The 17036-nt window shown below is 34.9% G+C and overlaps 2 protein-coding genes across 7 annotated transcripts; both read right to left on the bottom strand.

Moving 5' to 3' along the window:
- Positions 1 to 2562: 2562 nt before the first annotated feature.
- LOC111467162 (phosphatidylinositol 4-phosphate 5-kinase 4-like) lies at positions 2563 to 7475 on the bottom strand. Of its 4 annotated transcripts, none has more exons than XM_023111950.1 (8): positions 6067 to 7475; positions 5822 to 5989; positions 4666 to 4831; positions 4476 to 4592; positions 4215 to 4408; positions 3493 to 3623; positions 3091 to 3163; positions 2563 to 3019 (listed from the first exon to the last, which is right to left on the bottom strand). In XM_023111950.1, the coding sequence occupies exons 1-8, from the start codon at positions 7260 to 7262 to the stop codon at positions 2719 to 2721; spliced, it is 2346 nt and encodes a 781-aa protein (XP_022967718.1). In that variant the 5' UTR covers positions 7263 to 7475; the 3' UTR covers positions 2563 to 2718. The 4 variants fall into 4 exon arrangements, with proteins under 4 accessions (XP_022967718.1, XP_022967719.1, XP_022967720.1 ...); XM_023111951.1 differs by having other exon boundaries at positions 3529 to 3623; XM_023111952.1 differs by having other exon boundaries at positions 2934 to 3019; positions 4215 to 4314.
- Positions 7476 to 13545: 6070 nt separating this feature from the next.
- On the bottom strand, positions 13546 to 15238 carry LOC111467277 (sigma factor binding protein 2, chloroplastic-like). Of its 3 annotated transcripts, XR_002714502.1 has the most exons (3): positions 14726 to 15234; positions 14260 to 14362; positions 13546 to 13902 (listed from the first exon to the last, which is right to left on the bottom strand). XR_002714502.1 is itself a non-coding variant. In XM_023112134.1 (2 exons), the coding sequence occupies exons 1-2, from the start codon at positions 15178 to 15180 to the stop codon at positions 13800 to 13802; spliced, it is 558 nt and encodes a 185-aa protein (XP_022967902.1). In that variant the 5' UTR covers positions 15181 to 15238; the 3' UTR covers positions 13548 to 13799. The 3 variants fall into 3 exon arrangements, 2 of the variants coding, with proteins under 2 accessions (XP_022967902.1, XP_022967903.1); XM_023112134.1 differs by lacking the exon at positions 14260 to 14362 and having other exon boundaries at positions 13548 to 13902; positions 14726 to 15238; XM_023112135.1 differs by lacking the exon at positions 13546 to 13902 and having other exon boundaries at positions 14182 to 14362.
- Positions 15239 to 17036: the final 1798 nt, after the last annotated feature.

Raw genomic sequence — 17036 nt, 5'->3', positions numbered from 1 at the left:
AAAAAAAAAAAAAAAAAAAAAAAAAAAAAAAAAAAAAAAAAAAAAAAAAAAAAAAAAACTATTGCTGTGACAATAAAATAATAGAATAAAACAGTCTATTAATTAATTAAAAAAAATAGTATTCCTTACCATGAATTTGCTTTTGGTTTTCCAAGAGGTCTCGTGCCAATGAAAATAGTATTCCTTACCTATAAACTCGTGACCTTAACAAACCAATGTGGGACTATTCCTTTCAATAATCCTCGACAATATTCCATGAAAATTTCTCACGTTTTAGTTGTAATTAAATTCAAATGTGGATTAATTAATTAATCAATCAATCATAAGATTTGGTCACCTGCAATTGTCTCGAATAGTTACCCATTCTGACGACCTGCTATCGGGAGGAAAATTCAATTTATCATTTGATTCTTATATTAATTTTTTTTTTAAGGAATTTTATGTAATACTCCAAAAGATAGGAACTCTCATATTCTTAAATTTTTTATAGAAAAGGAATTTTAAAATGATCAATAAGGAAAAAAAAAAAGCACCAATAAAGGGTAAATGTTTTTTAGAATCTTCAAAATAATAATAATAAAGCATTCAAAAAGTGGTAAATTTATCGAAAGACACTTGAATTTCAAAGAAATTACCAAAATGCCACATGATCGGTACCTGTTAGTGTCCTATAGAAAATCTGTGGTATTTTTATTTTTCACCGTTGGATCTTTTTCAAATTAAAGTATGTTCAAGAGGGGGCATAACTCATCAAATCCAACGGCTAGAATTCAAAATGGATGTCAGTTATCCACTAATTGTAGAAGATATTTTCAGTAAAAAATCTAAAATACTAAACCTCAAATTTAGACGATTATGAAAATTTCAATGTCGGTACTAAGATCCTTCTATAAAGTTTGAAGTAGGGGCCTTGCATATCCCAAATATATTAATAACCTCAAAATCATCTCCCTTGTTATCTATTTGCAAAGGTTCTTCTAATGGCCTTGTTATATTTACTAGTTCACTTGGTCATCAAAAGCAAAATTTAATAAGTTATCAATGTTTGAATGGCAGGTTGACTTGAATACAAATGACAGAAATCGAACTTTCATTAAGGATAAAATGGTGACACTAGTCCAAAGTAATCAAGTAAGTGGCATTACTATCATCATGTTTATATTTGATGTTGATATGTGTCATATGATTCTGTCTGTGTTATATGTATTGATATGTGTGAATTATTTTTGAGTCAATATGATTATGATATGATGTGTATATGTTATGATATCTAAATTGTATGATAACATTTACGGTACGATGTATTATATGATAAATTTGAGATAAGATACGAGAAGTATGCGATAAACGTTATCTAATGATTAGACTAAGATTTGTTCATAAAACGTTATGATTAGGTATGATAGATTGATAAGACAATACGATAAGGTTATGCATAGAAAACACTAGGGTTATGATAGATTGATAAAAGAATACGATAAGGTTATGTATAGAAAACAATATGATTATGATAGATTGGTGAGACAATATGGTTAGAATAAGTTTAAGAAACGATATGACCAAGATATGTATATGGAACGATATAATTACAAAATGTTTACGAAATGATTAAGAAATAAGAACGATGTATGTATTTATATATATATATATATATATATATATCATAATATAATATGAGAATGATATGATATATGTTAGGGTATGATAGGTTTGACGAATTGATATAGCTATGATAAGATATGTTGAAGCACGCCCGAAATATGCTATGTGATTGTTATGATTTACAATATGTCATGATATGTGCATGATGTAGATTGTTATGTTTGAAAACAGGTAAAAGTTATAATATGATATATGTTGACATAAATAAAATGATTGACATTCAAAACGACAAACTAGCATGAAATACAACTCCGACCTATGCATGAGAATTATGATAAATGTTATGATAAAATGATATAATATGAAGAAAGACGCTAGCGGGAGAGTCATTGCCTTCTCTTTCTCTTTATCATTCTCTTCAAAACTTGTCAACCATCAATTTTGTGCTTCATAACGTATACGATATCATGAACATTGAATGTGTAAATACTTCATTTAACTTCTTCATAAAAACATAAACTTCATCTTAAAATAAAAGCATAAAATCGAGATCTAATTTCATTTTTTTTTTTTAATCCCATTTATTCCACTAAGATTTTGGTTATACATTCAAAATAAAACTAAAAATATGTTAAATAAAAACTTCTAATCATGCTACAACAGTTTGTTACGGTGGATAATAAGATTGTACCCGACATGTTATTCATATTTTCGAAAACATGAAACTCTCAGAAATTCAAACTATATGTCAGGTACAATCTTGATATGAAACTCTAAAAAAATTGAAATCTAAGTTACAATCTCATCATCCACCGTGAAGCTCTCATGCCACGATTCCGAAATGTTGTGTAAACATTCAAATATAGAGAAAGAATAGATTGTATATACAGTTACGAACTTTCTTTTTATGTAATTGTAATGAAACTACATAAATGGTTACATAAACGGAGTTCTATTGCTTCAATTTTGTTCTCATTTACTAAAACATATGAGTATATGATCTGCTACTATATATAAAAGAAATGAAAGAATGTGACCAGGCCATGACTAGCTTCCCCTCCAGCTCGACCTGGCTATAAATTAAATAGCTTTCTCAACAACGAGCTTAGTACATTTTCATTCAAAGTTTGTCTCATCTTCTGCAAAGATATTATATATAAAGTCACGAAACCGCTTTGAGTATTGCTTTGGATCGACAGCTGATATCGAAGTTGGATCGTATTGAATGGACTTGTAGGCATGCTCAAGCTTCTTGCTAATGTCATAATCTTGAAGTATGTCAATGACACCAAAAAACATAACCACATCATAATACTCTCCTGTTGGCTCTCCAACTAGTTGAAACTCGCAGTCACTTCTTCTCACGGTTCGTTCGACTCGAGCAGGCATGTTTACGCCCAATTTGATACTCGACCATCTACAAGTTCAAAAACGAAGTATGTTGAGTTATGAATCCATTTGTACGGGATCAATCAATAGAGATTTCACCTGGATGGATCTAGGAAGAGTTGATCTAAGTCGACTCTTGATAAACGAGGAGCTGCATCATTCTCGGGTCCACCTGAAAAAGATGCATTTTGTCATTTGGTGAGGGAGAGAAAGACTATTTGTAGTCAATAGTTTACCGTATATATCATATTTGATCTTTTATTGTAACAAAATATCTAGATATTTGTCTTCTATTACGACTTACCATAGATATCATATTTGTCTTTTGTTATAGGCAAATATCTTGCATTATTGTTCTTTCTATTTATTGTTATTTCCATATCCTTTGTAATTTATTTGATTCTCTAGATGGTTATAAATAGAGAACTTTCACCATCAGTTAGGAGCGATGGTTTTAGCAAATATTTTCAAGCAGATGGAAGAAAAGAAAGAGCAAGAAACCTGTAGGAGTGCGAGCCCCGGAAGGTATAAATTCACCAGCGGCTGATGTTTCCCTAAAGTGAAGACCAACAAGAAGACTATAATCCATAATTCTTTCTTGTTCGAGAAACTCACAGTCTCGATCGATTTGCCTAAAAGAAAGTCGATAAACAAACATCAAAATGAGACACGAAAAGGTGTTAGGATCGTTGGGAGGGAGTCTCACATTGGCTAATTTAGGGAATGATCATGAGTTTATAAGTAAGGAATCAATCTCCATTGGTATAAGACCTTTTGAAGAAGCCCAAAGCAAACCGTGATAACTTATGCTCAAAGTGGACAATATCATACCATTATGGATATTCGTTATTACATGGTATTAGAGCCATGCCCTTAATTTAACCATGTCAATATAATTCTCAAGTGTCGAACAAAGAAATTGTTAGCCTCGAAGGTGTAGTAAAAAATGACTCATGTATCGAACAAAGGGTGTACTTTGTTCGAGGGCTCTAGAAAGTGGTTGAGTTTCAATTAAGGGGAGGCTATTCGAGGACTACATAGACCTCAAGGGAGGCTCTATGGTATACTTTGTTCGAGTGGAGGATTGTTGAGGATCATTGGGATGGAGTCCCTCATTGACTAATTTAGGGAATGATCATGAATTTATAAGTGAGAAATATATCTCTATTGATATGAGACTTTTTGGGGAAGCCCAAAGCAAAACGAGAAGTTTAGACTTTCACCTGCAAAACTCTTGAAACCATGATTTTTGAAGTCGGAATATGAAGTTAAGATCGAGGTCTTTAAGGATGGTTGTTTCATCAATCTCGCTCTCAGGCTTATCTGTTGTGCGTCCAAGAATCGACCCTTTCAAGTCAAACCGACGATGAATGGAATATTCCGAGCAGAAAAGGTTTCCCATAATGATGAACCTTACCTGTGTTGCATCACTCATAGAGTTTAGAACACAATAAAGTATATGTTGCAAACAAATGTTGATTTACCTTCTTTTGGATAGGCCCGGTTAATTTAACACAATGAAGACCATAGAATTTGGTTACCAAAGTGGTCTCAAAGGCTCTCACATGGTTATAATAGGCAGATAGCATTCTAATCAAAACCTGCAAAATGAGGCCAAATTATAAGAGCCATTGTTGATTTAAAAATGAACAATGCAAGAAAACCCTATCTCACTTTCGCTTCCGACTTTTTCATTGTCTTGATCATATATCGGTCGTCGTTGGTCAAGTAGAAGAAGCTACCACTTTTACCGGGAGACGAGAGTTCTCGAAGAGCATCATTCCCGCAGATCGATAGCATATAGTCAGCTGGATCTACCTTGAACAATTTCCTCAGAGTTCTGATGATGAATGACAATATCCATTAACAAGTCTAAGAAACATCCATAACAATTTTGAAAATTTTGTAAACAAATCAACTAGATTTTTGTCAGATCTCACATTGGTTGGAGAGGATAATGACACATTCTTTATAAGGGTGTGGAAACCTCTCTCTAGCATATGCGTTTTAAAAATTTTGAGTGAAAGTCCAAAAGAAAAAGCTCAAAGAGGACTATTTGATACCTGTGAGCCATTACAAATAGTATCAGAGCTAGACACTAGGCGATGTGTTAGGAAAGAGGTTGAGCACAGAAGGGGATCGACACGAGACAATGTACCAGCAAGGACATGGCCCCAAAGGCGGGTGGATTGGGGGGTCGCACATCGATTAGAGAAGGGAACGAGTGCCAACGAGGACACTGGGGGTTGAGTCCCAAAGGGGGTGGACACAAGATGGTGTACCAGTAAGGACGTTGTGCCCCAAAAGGGGGTGGATTAGGAGGGGTCCCAGATTTTGCCTCAAAGGGGTGGATTAAGGGGGTCCTACATCGATTAGAGAAGAGAACGAGTGCCAACAAGGATGCTAGGGGTTAAGCCCGAAGGAGGGTGGACACGAGACGATGTACCATCAAGGACGCTAGGCTCCAGAGGGGAGTGGATTGCAGGGTCCCACATCGATTAGGAAAGGAACGAGTCCTAGCAAGGACGCTTGGCCCCGAAGGGAGGTGAATTGTGAGATCCCACATCAATTGGGGAGAAGAATGAAACATTATTTATAAGAGTGAAAATTTCTCCCTGCGTTTTAAAAAGTTATGAAGTTCTGATGGGAATGACAACATCGATTAACAAGTCTATGAAGCATATAAATCAACAAGATTCTCGACGAATGCCGAAAGTAAACCTAACCGTTCCTTTCACACATCTTCTATCCATTTCTCTAAGCATTGTAATAAACTACTGATCTTCTTCCAGAGAGTAAATGTAAGACGAGGAAGGAATAGGCATTGTACCTGAAAACTAATGGGCAATAGTCCTTCCATTTGAACTCACATGACTGGTGGGGTGGAGTGTACTTGCTTCCTTCTGAAGGAAATTTAGTCCAAACTTTTTCCTTGGGATCAAAAGCTGAAGGCTTCAAGTCGAGCGACGCGGCCGGGGCGGGTCGTCCTACCGAATGCCTAATCAATCCTCACATAAACATACTAAGAGTTAAACAAAATAGTCACAATAGAATTGAAAAATACAACCAAACTACCTGATCCCAAGCTGCAAATTAAGCATTAGATCATAGTTCTTATGCCCTTTACAAATTGTCTCTCCTTGCCTCTTACAAGACCTTGGCTTCTTCATTGACATCCCAAATCCTTCCTTCTCCAAACTCATCGCCAACATATACTCCGCCACATCGCCCCGACCTCCAGACGACGTCCTCTCACTACAACACCCCGTCACATAATCATCCCCCTCCCCGCCACACCACATTTGCATTCTATCAAACGGCTTCTCCACATCGATACTCACCCGACCATCAACCGACATCCTCCTCGGCTTCCCTCCGTCGTCCCCTTTCGACGACCGCCATACCGCGAGCTTCTTCTGCGAGGGCAAAAGCGACACCTTCTCCCCATGACATATCTTGCAATCACTAAAATCAACATTGTAAACATCTTGAGGATCCCATAACACATTCCCTGATGAAACAGATGGGTAATAACTCCCATTTTGTTCTTCCGGATCTCTACTCCAATACCCCACATAGAAACTCCCATCAGGCCATTTGAATGTCCCATTCCCTCTAGGCAACCCACTTTCCCAATTCCCATCATATTTTTTCCCATTAGTCCAAACAAAGCTCCCTTTCCCACAAATCTCCCCATGCTTCCATTCCCCCACATAATAGTTCCCATTCTTCCATTGATATCTCCCACTCCCTTCTTGCAAGCCCCTCCTCCAATCTCCATCATAACAATCCCCATTAGAGAAGTTCTTAACCCCATGGCCATGTTTCAAATTCATAACCCATTTCCCTTTATAAGTGTCCCCATTTGAGCCAGTATACACGCCATTCCCATCCATATAGCCACTCTTGAATTCACCTTCATAGGTAGCTCCCGACGGCCAATTGAACCGTCCTCGCCCCATTGTTTTGCCTTTGCTCCATTCACCAATGAACATACACCCATCGGTCCATACGTACTTGCCATGTCCGTGAGGGAAGTTGTTGCACCATTGGCCTGTGTAATAGTCGCCATTTGGGAGGATTTTCTCGGAGTGATAGACATCGTTGGAATTCAATTCAGTGTCTACCATGTCGCCGAGGCCTTCGATGTCGCCGTCGTCGGCGTGAGCTACCGACATTGTGCCGAAGATGCTGTGGGCTCGCTTTTTGGCCGCTTGGGTTTTGCGTACCGTCGCTTCCCATGCCTTCAAAACGCCACTGTCTCTGCTCATACTTAGATTAAAACACGAAAATTTGAAACACCCAGATGGGATTTTCGATTCAAAATCGTGATTTGGGAATTTTTCTGGATACCCAATTGTGAAAAATTGAAAAAGGAATCGAATTTCGTGAGTTTTAAGGAATTGGAACAATGAATGAATGAATCAATCAATCAATGGGACATTAGAACAGAAGAATCCCAAAATCTGTCTTTGTTTCTTTCTTTTTTTCTCTCTTTCTAACATAATTTCGTGTTTTGGGTGATGTTTTTTGGTTTTTTTGTTCTTGAGGTTATGAATTTGTGGACAAGAAATGCTAAAAAAGAAGGATTTGAATGAAAGGGAGAGAGTTCATCCGTTTGTTGTCCCAATTTCTGAAAACGGAATAAACGGTCATGTCTAAACTGCTGATGAACACTGATTCTATAAACTGCTGGTTTTGGTTCCATTGAAATTGACTAACCAACCAAAGCTCTTTCTAAATGTGTAGTCCTTTCTAATTTTCCATGCTTGGACATTGGCACAGAACACATCATCTAGAGAGAGAAACAGAGAGAGAGAGAGACTCGTTCTTTTGTTCATCAAACATTTGACAAGTGGTGTTCTATATTTAGAATGATTTTGTGATATTTGGTCGTAAAACAAAAAAGGGGTATAGATTTTGACTAAAGAATACTAAATGTTCTATCCTTGTGTTTTGTTGCCAAGACAAGATACTAAGTTTGATTTCTTGAGATTTTGAGACCAAAAAAAAAATAATAATAATAATTAATTTGCATGATGTTGGTATAGATAGTAGCTTTAATTCTTTTATTTTTTTTAATCATCCTATCCTCAATATTACGTTCATTCGGATATGATCTCAATCATTTATGTATTCATTTTTTACTCTGAGTGCTCACACACGTACTAATTTCGACACAAATACTCACGGTGTCGGTCGAAGGAAGAGCTTTCATGATATATAGTGATGTCTCCCATAAGGGATTGCAATGTTTGTTAATGTAACATAGAGAAATTGTGAGATCCCATATTGATTGGAGAGGAAAACAAGTACCAGCGAGAACACTGGGCCCTGAAGTGGGGTGGATTGTGAGATCATCCTACATCGATTGGAGAGGGAAACAAATCATTTTTTATAAGAGTGTGTAGAAACATCTACCTCATAGACATGTTTTAAAATTATGACGTTGACGACGATACGTAATGGGCTCAAACGAACCATATATGTTAGTGGTGGGTTTGGGCTGTTACAAAATTGTGAGATCCTACATCGGTTGGAGAGGGAGACGAAACATTCTTTGTAAGGGTGTGAAAACCTGTCCCTAGTAGACATATTTTAAAACCTTGAGGCTGACAGCGATAAGTAACAAGCCCAAATAGTTCTGTTAGTAGTGGACTTAGAATCTTGGAATCTTATTGTTCAAAGGCCTTAAGGCTAGGCTGGATGGATAATTTAATGCATGTTCATGTATCATGTTGATTAGAATTACTTGTTATTGAATTGAATGGTTAGGTATGTTTTATGTGATATGTATACACTCATGTCTAATCAACCATAACTTTGTGTGAATATGTATATGTCTTTGAGAGACATTATGGACCACAAATTTATTATAAAAGTGCGATAGAAAGACTATGCATCTCGTTAGAAATTAAAGTTGTTATTAGGTATGTTATTATGAAGTCTATGTAAAGAATGTTCTACTATGATATACAAAATGTACAAGGCTGTATAATCATTTACAGATATGATTGTCAATCTTATGAGATGTTATCATTGTTTTAAGTGCCACGACCATGCTCGTTTAGGGTCTGTTTTAGGTTGCCGCATGCCCATTTCAAGCACTTTTACCTTACTTCTATGTTGGCTAGTTATTTATTTTATTATTATTATTATAGTTTATGTGTGTATGAAGTTAGGGCACTCATATGGAACAAGAATCGAGTTGAGTCGAACTCTCAATCGTAAGTTATAGCCATTGAGTTTTTTTGTTTCCTACTCTCGAGTATCTTCCAAACACGAGAGAAATTCTCCACTATTTCTTTCAAACTTGTTCCTACAACTTCTAAACAAGATAACCCACAAGTTTTACAAAGGAATCGAGTGTTGAAAGAGCCTCAAACCCATTTCCCGAATAGTGGCAGCCATTGAAAAAGTTCAAAGTAAGCTTGAAATTTCAATCCGAGCCTACACGTAAAGTCGCCGAGCAAGGCCAATCCCATTCAGTTTCTACACATTTAATGTAATAGTTCAAACCTACCACTAGCAGATATTGTCCGCTTTGGCCCATTACATATCACTGTTAACCTCACAGTTTTAAAACGCGTCTACCAGATAGAGGTTTCCACACCCTTATAAGGAATGTTTCGTTCCCCTCTCCAACCGATGTGGAAACTCACATTCAAGGATCGTTTTTGAAGAAGACCATGAAAAGAATTAACCCAAAGAACATGCCCAATGGAAGAAAGTTAGTTTCAGGTTCAAATGGGGTAAGTATCGAATTCGCATCTACGATCCATTTTTCTTCAAATTGAGCATTTTGGTAGCTTCAAAGGATTAAATTAAGTAACTTTAATGAAGAAATGACGAGCTAAAATGTCCTAAATTGAGTTGCCTAAGAAGTCAATTCTCTATGTTTTCAAGTGAGCTGTAGACCGAGAAAAACTTCTCAAATTAAGGCCACACAGTTAAAGACATTTCTCCAAACCAATTCCTTTAGCTAGATGAAGAAATTGAGCCCTAAAAACCTCTAAAAATGTTGTTATGAACATCAGTGTGAGAACATGTTCTCCAAATGATGGTCCAGTATGCGTAATACTGTTGAAATGAATGGTGTTATCATAGACGAGTCTAGCTAGGTAAGTTTTATTCTAGAAACTCTCTCTAAGAGTTTTCTTCCTTTCTTTAAGTAAGATTATTATGAAAAAAATTAGTTACAACTTCATTAATCATCTCAATGAACGACAAACATTGAGTTTATGATGAAAAAAGGAAATAGTGTGGAGATAGAAGTGACATAGGCTCAAATTTAGAGGTTCGACCTCTGAAATTAAGTCTAGAGATTCAACAGTGGGATTAAAAACAAAAAGAAAAAATCTAGTGAGAATAAGAATAAGAATAAAAATAAGAATAAGACTACAACTGCTTCAAAAGGAACTGCAAGGAAAAGTTTTCATTGCAACGTAGATGGTCATTAGAAAAGAAACTACCCTGAATACCTAGACCAAAAAACGAAATCAAAAAAAGAAATTTCCGTGTATAATTGATTTGGGAGCCACTAATCATGTTTGTTCTTATTTCTCGAAAAGTGACTCTTGAAAGTAGTTAGACGACAGAGGAATGATCATAAAAGTAGGCACCTGAGATATTGTGTTAGCAATAACGGTCAAAATGTGGTTCTTATGATATGACCGAAGCTAATTTCAGTTCCATGTTTAGCTAAACAATTCATTTCTTAAATTTTTATTATGACAAAGTTGTTTCGAAAAGGTGTGTTAAAGGCCGTTGGTATGTAAGATACTTCAAAACATTAAATTATTTAAGACATCTTAATTTAAAATAAAAAAACAAAAAGTTAGCTCCAATGTCGGTGTTTGGCATCTAAGGCTGGGTCACTATCAATTTAGATAGAATTGAAAAATTAGTAAAGAGGGGTCCTCTAATTAAGTTAGAATTGGACATTTTACAAGTCTTTGAATTGTGATAAAGATGACTAAAAGACCTTTTTATGGGAAAATATATTGGGCAATGAATTCTTATAAATTTTATCTTTATACCTGTTTTGTTCGATGAATATTAAAGTTAGAGGAGGGTATGAATATCGCATCTTTGTAGATAATTCTAGATATGATGTCTTTTCCTAATGCAATACAAGTTTGAAGTTTTTGAAAAGTTCAAGGAGTACAGGAATAAAGTTGAGAATCTATTAGATAAATTTATCAAAAACACTTCGATCAGATTACGGTGGAGAGTACATTGATCTGAGTTTCGAAAATTATTTGATAGAAAATGGAATAACAATCCAATTCTCAACTTTTGAAACACCTCAACAAAATGGTGTTTTAGAAAGGAGAAACAAAACTTTGCTAGACATGGTTCATTCTATGATGCGTATACTCCACTGCCAAATTTCTTTTGAGAATATGTAGTGGAGACTGCATTATACATACTGAATGTAGGTTCATCTAAAAGTGTCATTGTGGCATCTTTTGAATTGTGGAAAGGTCGTAAAGTTAGTTTACAAAACTTCATAATTTGGGAATGTCCAGCGCATATGCTAAAAACACATTCGAAGAAATTGGAATATCGTTCTAAAGTATGCCAATTTGTAGGTTATCCCAAAAAGACTAGAGGTGGTTACCTGTATTTGTATTGAAAAACACTACTTTCTTAGAGGAAGATCAGGTAAACCTTGCTTAATTAAATTCCATTGAAGCTACTAATGCATCAACTAGAGAGGTTGACAATTCCATCCCTCCATGTCAAGAATTGATAATGTCTTGTCGCACGGGAAGAGTTATGAACCAACTAACTGTTACATGGGCTTTACTTTAGCTCAACTTGTTATAACGATAGTTACATCAAGGATTCATTGTCCTTTAAAGGGGACAATTAATGATGTTAACAAGGATGAATGAATTGAAGCTATGAACCATGAAATAAGATCCGTGCACCCAAATTTAATATAGGAACTTGTAGATCCTCTTGATTCTTAGACGGTAAATAGATTTACTAAAGAAAATGAGGAGTGGATGGAAAGGTACAGATCTTTAAAGTTAGACTTGTGGCAAAAGGAGTTAACCAAAGAGAATAAGTGAACTAGGAGGACACTATCTCTTTTGTTGTCATGTTAAAGTCTATTTGCATTCACTTATATCCATTGGCACATATTTTAACTATGAGATGAAAAATTGATGTGAAAACTGTCTTTCTAAATGACAACATCTACATGAATCAATTAGAAGGGTGTGTAAACCAAGGGCACGAGCAAAAGGTTTGTAAGCTTAAGAGATCTATTTTTCGATTAAAACAAGCATCAAGATCTTGGAACATTAGATTTAACAATATGGTCAAATTTTATGGCTTTGAGTAAAATGTTGATGAACCTTGACTATACAAGAAAAACAACAAGAAAACAATAGCTTTTATTATCTTGTATGTAGATGATATCTTACTCATTCGGAACGATATAGGCTATTATGCTAGCTAACCAATTTCAAAGGAAAGATATGGGAGAAGAACATTTTGTTACCGGAATCCAAATTATAAGTAATTATAAAAATAAAACCTTTATTAACAAGATTCTTGTCAAGTATTCCATGAAAAATTCCAAAAAGGCAATTTTCCTTTGAGGCATTACATTGTCTAAGGAACAACAATGTCCTAAACTACCTCAAGAAGTTGATATGAGAAGGATTCTTTATGTCTCAGTTGTAGCAGTCTAATGTATGCAATGTTGTGTACAATACTTGATATATGTTATGCAAGGGGGATTGTTACTAGATATCAGTCAAACCTTAGGTATGATCACTAGATAGTAATTAAAATTATCCTCAAATACTTATGGAAAATGAGGAATTATATGCTTGGAGCTGGAGATTTGATCCTTCCAATATATACGGACTTTGATTTTTAAACTGATAAGGATTCGAGAAAATTCACATCATGATTAGTGTTTACCCTAAGCGGAGGAGCATCAAGCAAGAATGTATTACAAACTCTACAATCGAAGTTGTGTACATAGCTACTTGTGAAGCAACAAAAGAAGCTATGCGACTTAACGAATTTGGAAGTAGTTCCAAATATGGGTAAACCTATCACACTTTATTGTGATAATAGTGGTGTTGTGGCAAATATCATTTCGATAGGGAGATTGTGCAAAGAGAAGATGTGGTTGTCATAAAGATAGCCTCAGCAAACAACTATATCGATCCGTTTATAAATGCTCTTCAGGCTAAAGTGTTTGAGGGTCATCTGTAGAGTCTAGGTCTATAGAATATGTTTCACCTACTCTAGGGCAAGGGGAAGAAAATATTAGGTATATAGTATGCCCTAGAACACATATCGTAAGTTTGAGAGATTGTTATGATTTGTGCCCTAAAGTTAGTATTTTTTGTAATGGAACATTTTCTTATTTATGAATAAAATAATTTTTTATTTTCTATTTTGTGTAACATTATCCAATATTATATAAAATTCAAGATTATTATATTAACCTTGAACCATATATATTGACAAATAAGAGGATTATGTTCAAGTAATAACTTAAATGGTTGAGAATATATAGATAAAGATGGGTGCCTTCGTTTCATGTGAAGATATGTGAGTAGGGGTATCCTATACAATGAGTTTTTAGAAGACTGGACAACTAAATCTCATTATAAACCCGATGATCATTAGCGACTCGATCTTAATCTTGAGTGAGTTATGAACTCTTGCTTGTGAGAGTTTGTCTTCTATTTTGCATTGGTGAAAATAGGTTTGGTAGCTTATTCATATGCCTACCATTTTGGGTACTTAATCTAATATAAAGTTAAGAACATAATTCACGAGATGAAATTCACTTTTCCCACATAGAGTAAGCAGATGAGTAGTCCTCTTAAGCGTTGATTTTGAGACTTGAACAATGAACCCCACCATTTACATAACCTGAGAGAGGCTTAGTTTATGATTGGATCATAAACAAATTATTCATTAGAGAATCACTAATACAAAAATTGTAATTATAGGGATAAAATAAATTTTTGACCTAACTACAATTACGAACAACTTATAAAGTATCGACTTGCTTGTAATGATCATGATTCAACAACTTTTACAAATAGTTTTAAATTATAGGACAGATAATTTTTCAAAACATAAAATCTTAATTAAATGTTTCAAAATAAATAAATAAATATTTAACAAATAACATTTTTTAAACGTTTGAAAAAAGGATTATTATAATTAAAGGTTAATTAATGTGTATTATTTGTATCTAAATAATATAAAGTTTTAAATATTGACCTTTTAAGGGTTTTGTTTGGTTGTGATGTTGAGTTACATCATATTCCATGGCTCACCCAATTCCCTTTCCCTTCAATCCTTTCCCCAACTTGCTGAAATTACCCTAACCAAACAAAAAAGGTACAGTTTGGGTCCATTAATTTCATGAAAAATCAAAATCAAAATATTTTTTAAATAATTTATAAAATTTTAAATATCAACTTGCAATATGAACTTCATAATTCAATCTATTAATTAAAAAAAATGAGCTAACATTTATTTAATTATAACATTGATTCGTTTGCGTTATTTTTTCGCGAAATTAGGGTTTAAATTGATATAATTACGAGTTTAGAATTGAAATTTAGAAATTAAATATAAAAACAAAATATATGATAATTAATAGTTGTTATTCTCTAATTTCATATACAAAATATGCAAAAATTAAAGAGAGAATTTAAAGATTTTCGCCAACATGTTTTTTCACCTTGCATAAGATTCATACAAAACCGCCGTTGCCGCCGCCGCCGGAAGCAGTGCTGGGTAGTTTCCGATCACCGGAGGGGGAAAAATCAGATCGTCAATGTCATCATAGAAAGTGCCAAGAAGGGGGTCATCCTCCATCGGAGGCTCAACAGTAAGTGAAGGGTTGTTATTCATCATCAGATTAGCATCCGCCGTGGTGTCGTGGATGTCGGGGAAGGCGGCGGCGGGTGGGAACTTAGAGGAGTCTGGAAACTCGGCGTCTTGGCCGGTGAGTTGTTGGACCAAAGCCATGAATCCAGATGCGCTGATTTGAACCTTCATGGGGTTGGATATGTACACGACTTTGATGGGTTTGTTTTTGTTGGGCTGTTTGGTTTTCTTTGTGGGCTTTCGCCGGTGGACGCCGTCGAGGAGTCTGTGGCTGTTTCCGGTGCCGGTGCCGGCGCTGCCGTCCATTTTGGAAGGGAAAAAGAAGGGTTTTTCTTTTGGGGTGTGAGAGAAGGAGAGAAAGTGCGGGGACATATAGGGATTGGGGTAGGGAGGAAACCGACAAGAAATAAATGTGGAAGAAGGAAAGCCAAGCGCCGACAAGGAGCGTTTGAGGGTAACGTATTTTGGACAAATTTAAGGACACAACTAAAATATCGAATATTTACCGGTTATAATATATCACTAACATGGGTTACAATCGATCGGGTATTTTTGATGTTTAGAATAATCTTAAAAGTACGATAAGATACATTTAGGTTGTCACTCTATTTTCGAGTTCGTCGGTTGACCCAACCAAAGCAATGTCAACCCTAGAACCAACACAATTTTTTTGTTTTCTAAAAGTTTAACGAATCCAAAAAAAATCTAACTCAGTTCAAATTTTATAATTTTGGTTGAGTAGTCTTGATTTGTCGAATTCTTTTCGATTCTTTCTTACCATTTTTAACTTTTCAAAAACGTTTAACATTAATTTGACTATTTTTTAACTAGTTTAAATTATTTGAAGTCAAATTTATACATGATAAAAAATAAGAATTAGGTAGTTTAAATTATTTCGAGTCAAAGCTTAAATTATTCGTGGGAAATTAGGTTTAGGTGGTTTAAAAGTTAAATTAGGTTTAACTTGTTTAAAATTTTAAATTAGTTGGAATAGGTTTAAATTATTTTACGTAAAATTAGGTTTAGTAGTTTAAATTATTTTATGATAAATTAGGCTAGTCCAGTAGAATTCTAATTATGATTGTGGCACTCTTTAGGTACAATTAAATTTTGAAGAGCAACATTAAGCTAGCATCCAGAGGTCGTAGTAACTTCAGCCTAGACCAACTAAGTAAGTAACTCTATTATCGGTCTGATTGGAAGAATTGTTTTATGTATGATGATGCATGTCTAGTAGCTTTGGAGACGTTATGTGGGTGATGTGATGTGATGTCATTTTATTAATGTATAGTTATATGATATGCCAAATGATATGATTCTATAAATGCACAATAAGCTATGTAATATATGAAATGTCATGATGCATTATGATGTGTTAGTTAAGCAATGATATGTGATGACATGCTATGAAATATTTTGAAATAAAGAAAGTTATGAAACACAACCCCATGCTATGATGGAAAATTATGTTATGAATGAAATGATTTATGAAAGTTTATGCATGCATACTAGTGAGCGTAATATGAAAGAAAGAATGGGGTTATCTTGCATGATTTATTACAATGGAAAATATGATGAGTACGGACAAGTACACTATGAGACTGAAATGATCATCATGTTTACCATGATTCTACGACGGTCGCTATTCCTCCGGGTATCCGCCAACAGCCTAGAGAAGCTAGCCCTACGAGCAGAACCAAGAGGTGTGTGAGCCCTCTTGTGGGACCATGCTCGTACGTGTGGGTCGTGTGTACAAGTACTACTCATCCAATTTGACTAGACTGAAAAGCCACCTAAGAGAAGATTTTAAATGATAGGTCTCATCATCTGCATGTGTTTGCATTCTCCGACCCCAATAGTGGATACACTTCCTGAGTATTTCTTAAAATAATCAAGTCTTATACTATTCTTATATTTCAGGTAAAGACAAATCATCTTTGTACGGTTGACGACAACATCGTGTTGAAGACCATAGAACCTATGTTAGGCTAGTTGCATTTTTATTTCACAAGTCTTAGATTAGATTAAGACATTGTTTTAATCTTTTCTAGTTTTATTTATATTTCACCAGGAATATTTTCATTGTTTTGTTTTAAGGTTTTTAATGCAAAAGTATAAGTCCCTCACATCAATTTATGAATTATTTTAAAATGAAAGTTTCC

This window comes from Cucurbita maxima, unplaced genomic scaffold, assembly GCF_002738345.1.
Source record: "Cucurbita maxima cultivar Rimu unplaced genomic scaffold, Cmax_1.0 Cma_Scf00033, whole genome shotgun sequence".
In the NCBI taxonomy this organism is placed as follows: Eukaryota; Viridiplantae; Streptophyta; class Magnoliopsida; order Cucurbitales; family Cucurbitaceae; genus Cucurbita; species Cucurbita maxima.
This window is presented reverse-complemented; position numbering and strand designations above follow the sequence as displayed.

Bases quoted from the DNA above. Each gene is read 5' to 3' on its own strand.
- LOC111467162 (XM_023111950.1), bottom strand. From the start codon at position 7,262: ATGAGCAGAGACAGTGGCGTTTTGAAGGCATGGGAAGCGACGGTACGC. The intron at 4,832-5,821 runs GTACAATGCCTA...ATTCATCATCAG, and splicing joins TATTGCCCATTAGTTTTCAG to AACTCTGAGGAAATTGTTCA. The intron at 4,593-4,665 runs GTGAGATAGGGT...CTCATTTTGCAG, and splicing joins TGAAAAAGTCGGAAGCGAAA to GTTTTGATTAGAATGCTATC.
- LOC111467277 (XM_023112134.1), bottom strand. From the start codon at position 15,180: ATGGACGGCAGCGCCGGCACCGGCACCGGAAACAGCCACAGACTCCTC. The intron at 13,903-14,725 runs GTGAAAAAACAT...AGCCTCTCTCAG, and splicing joins TTGTATGAATCTTATGCAAG to GTTATGTAAATGGTGGGGTT.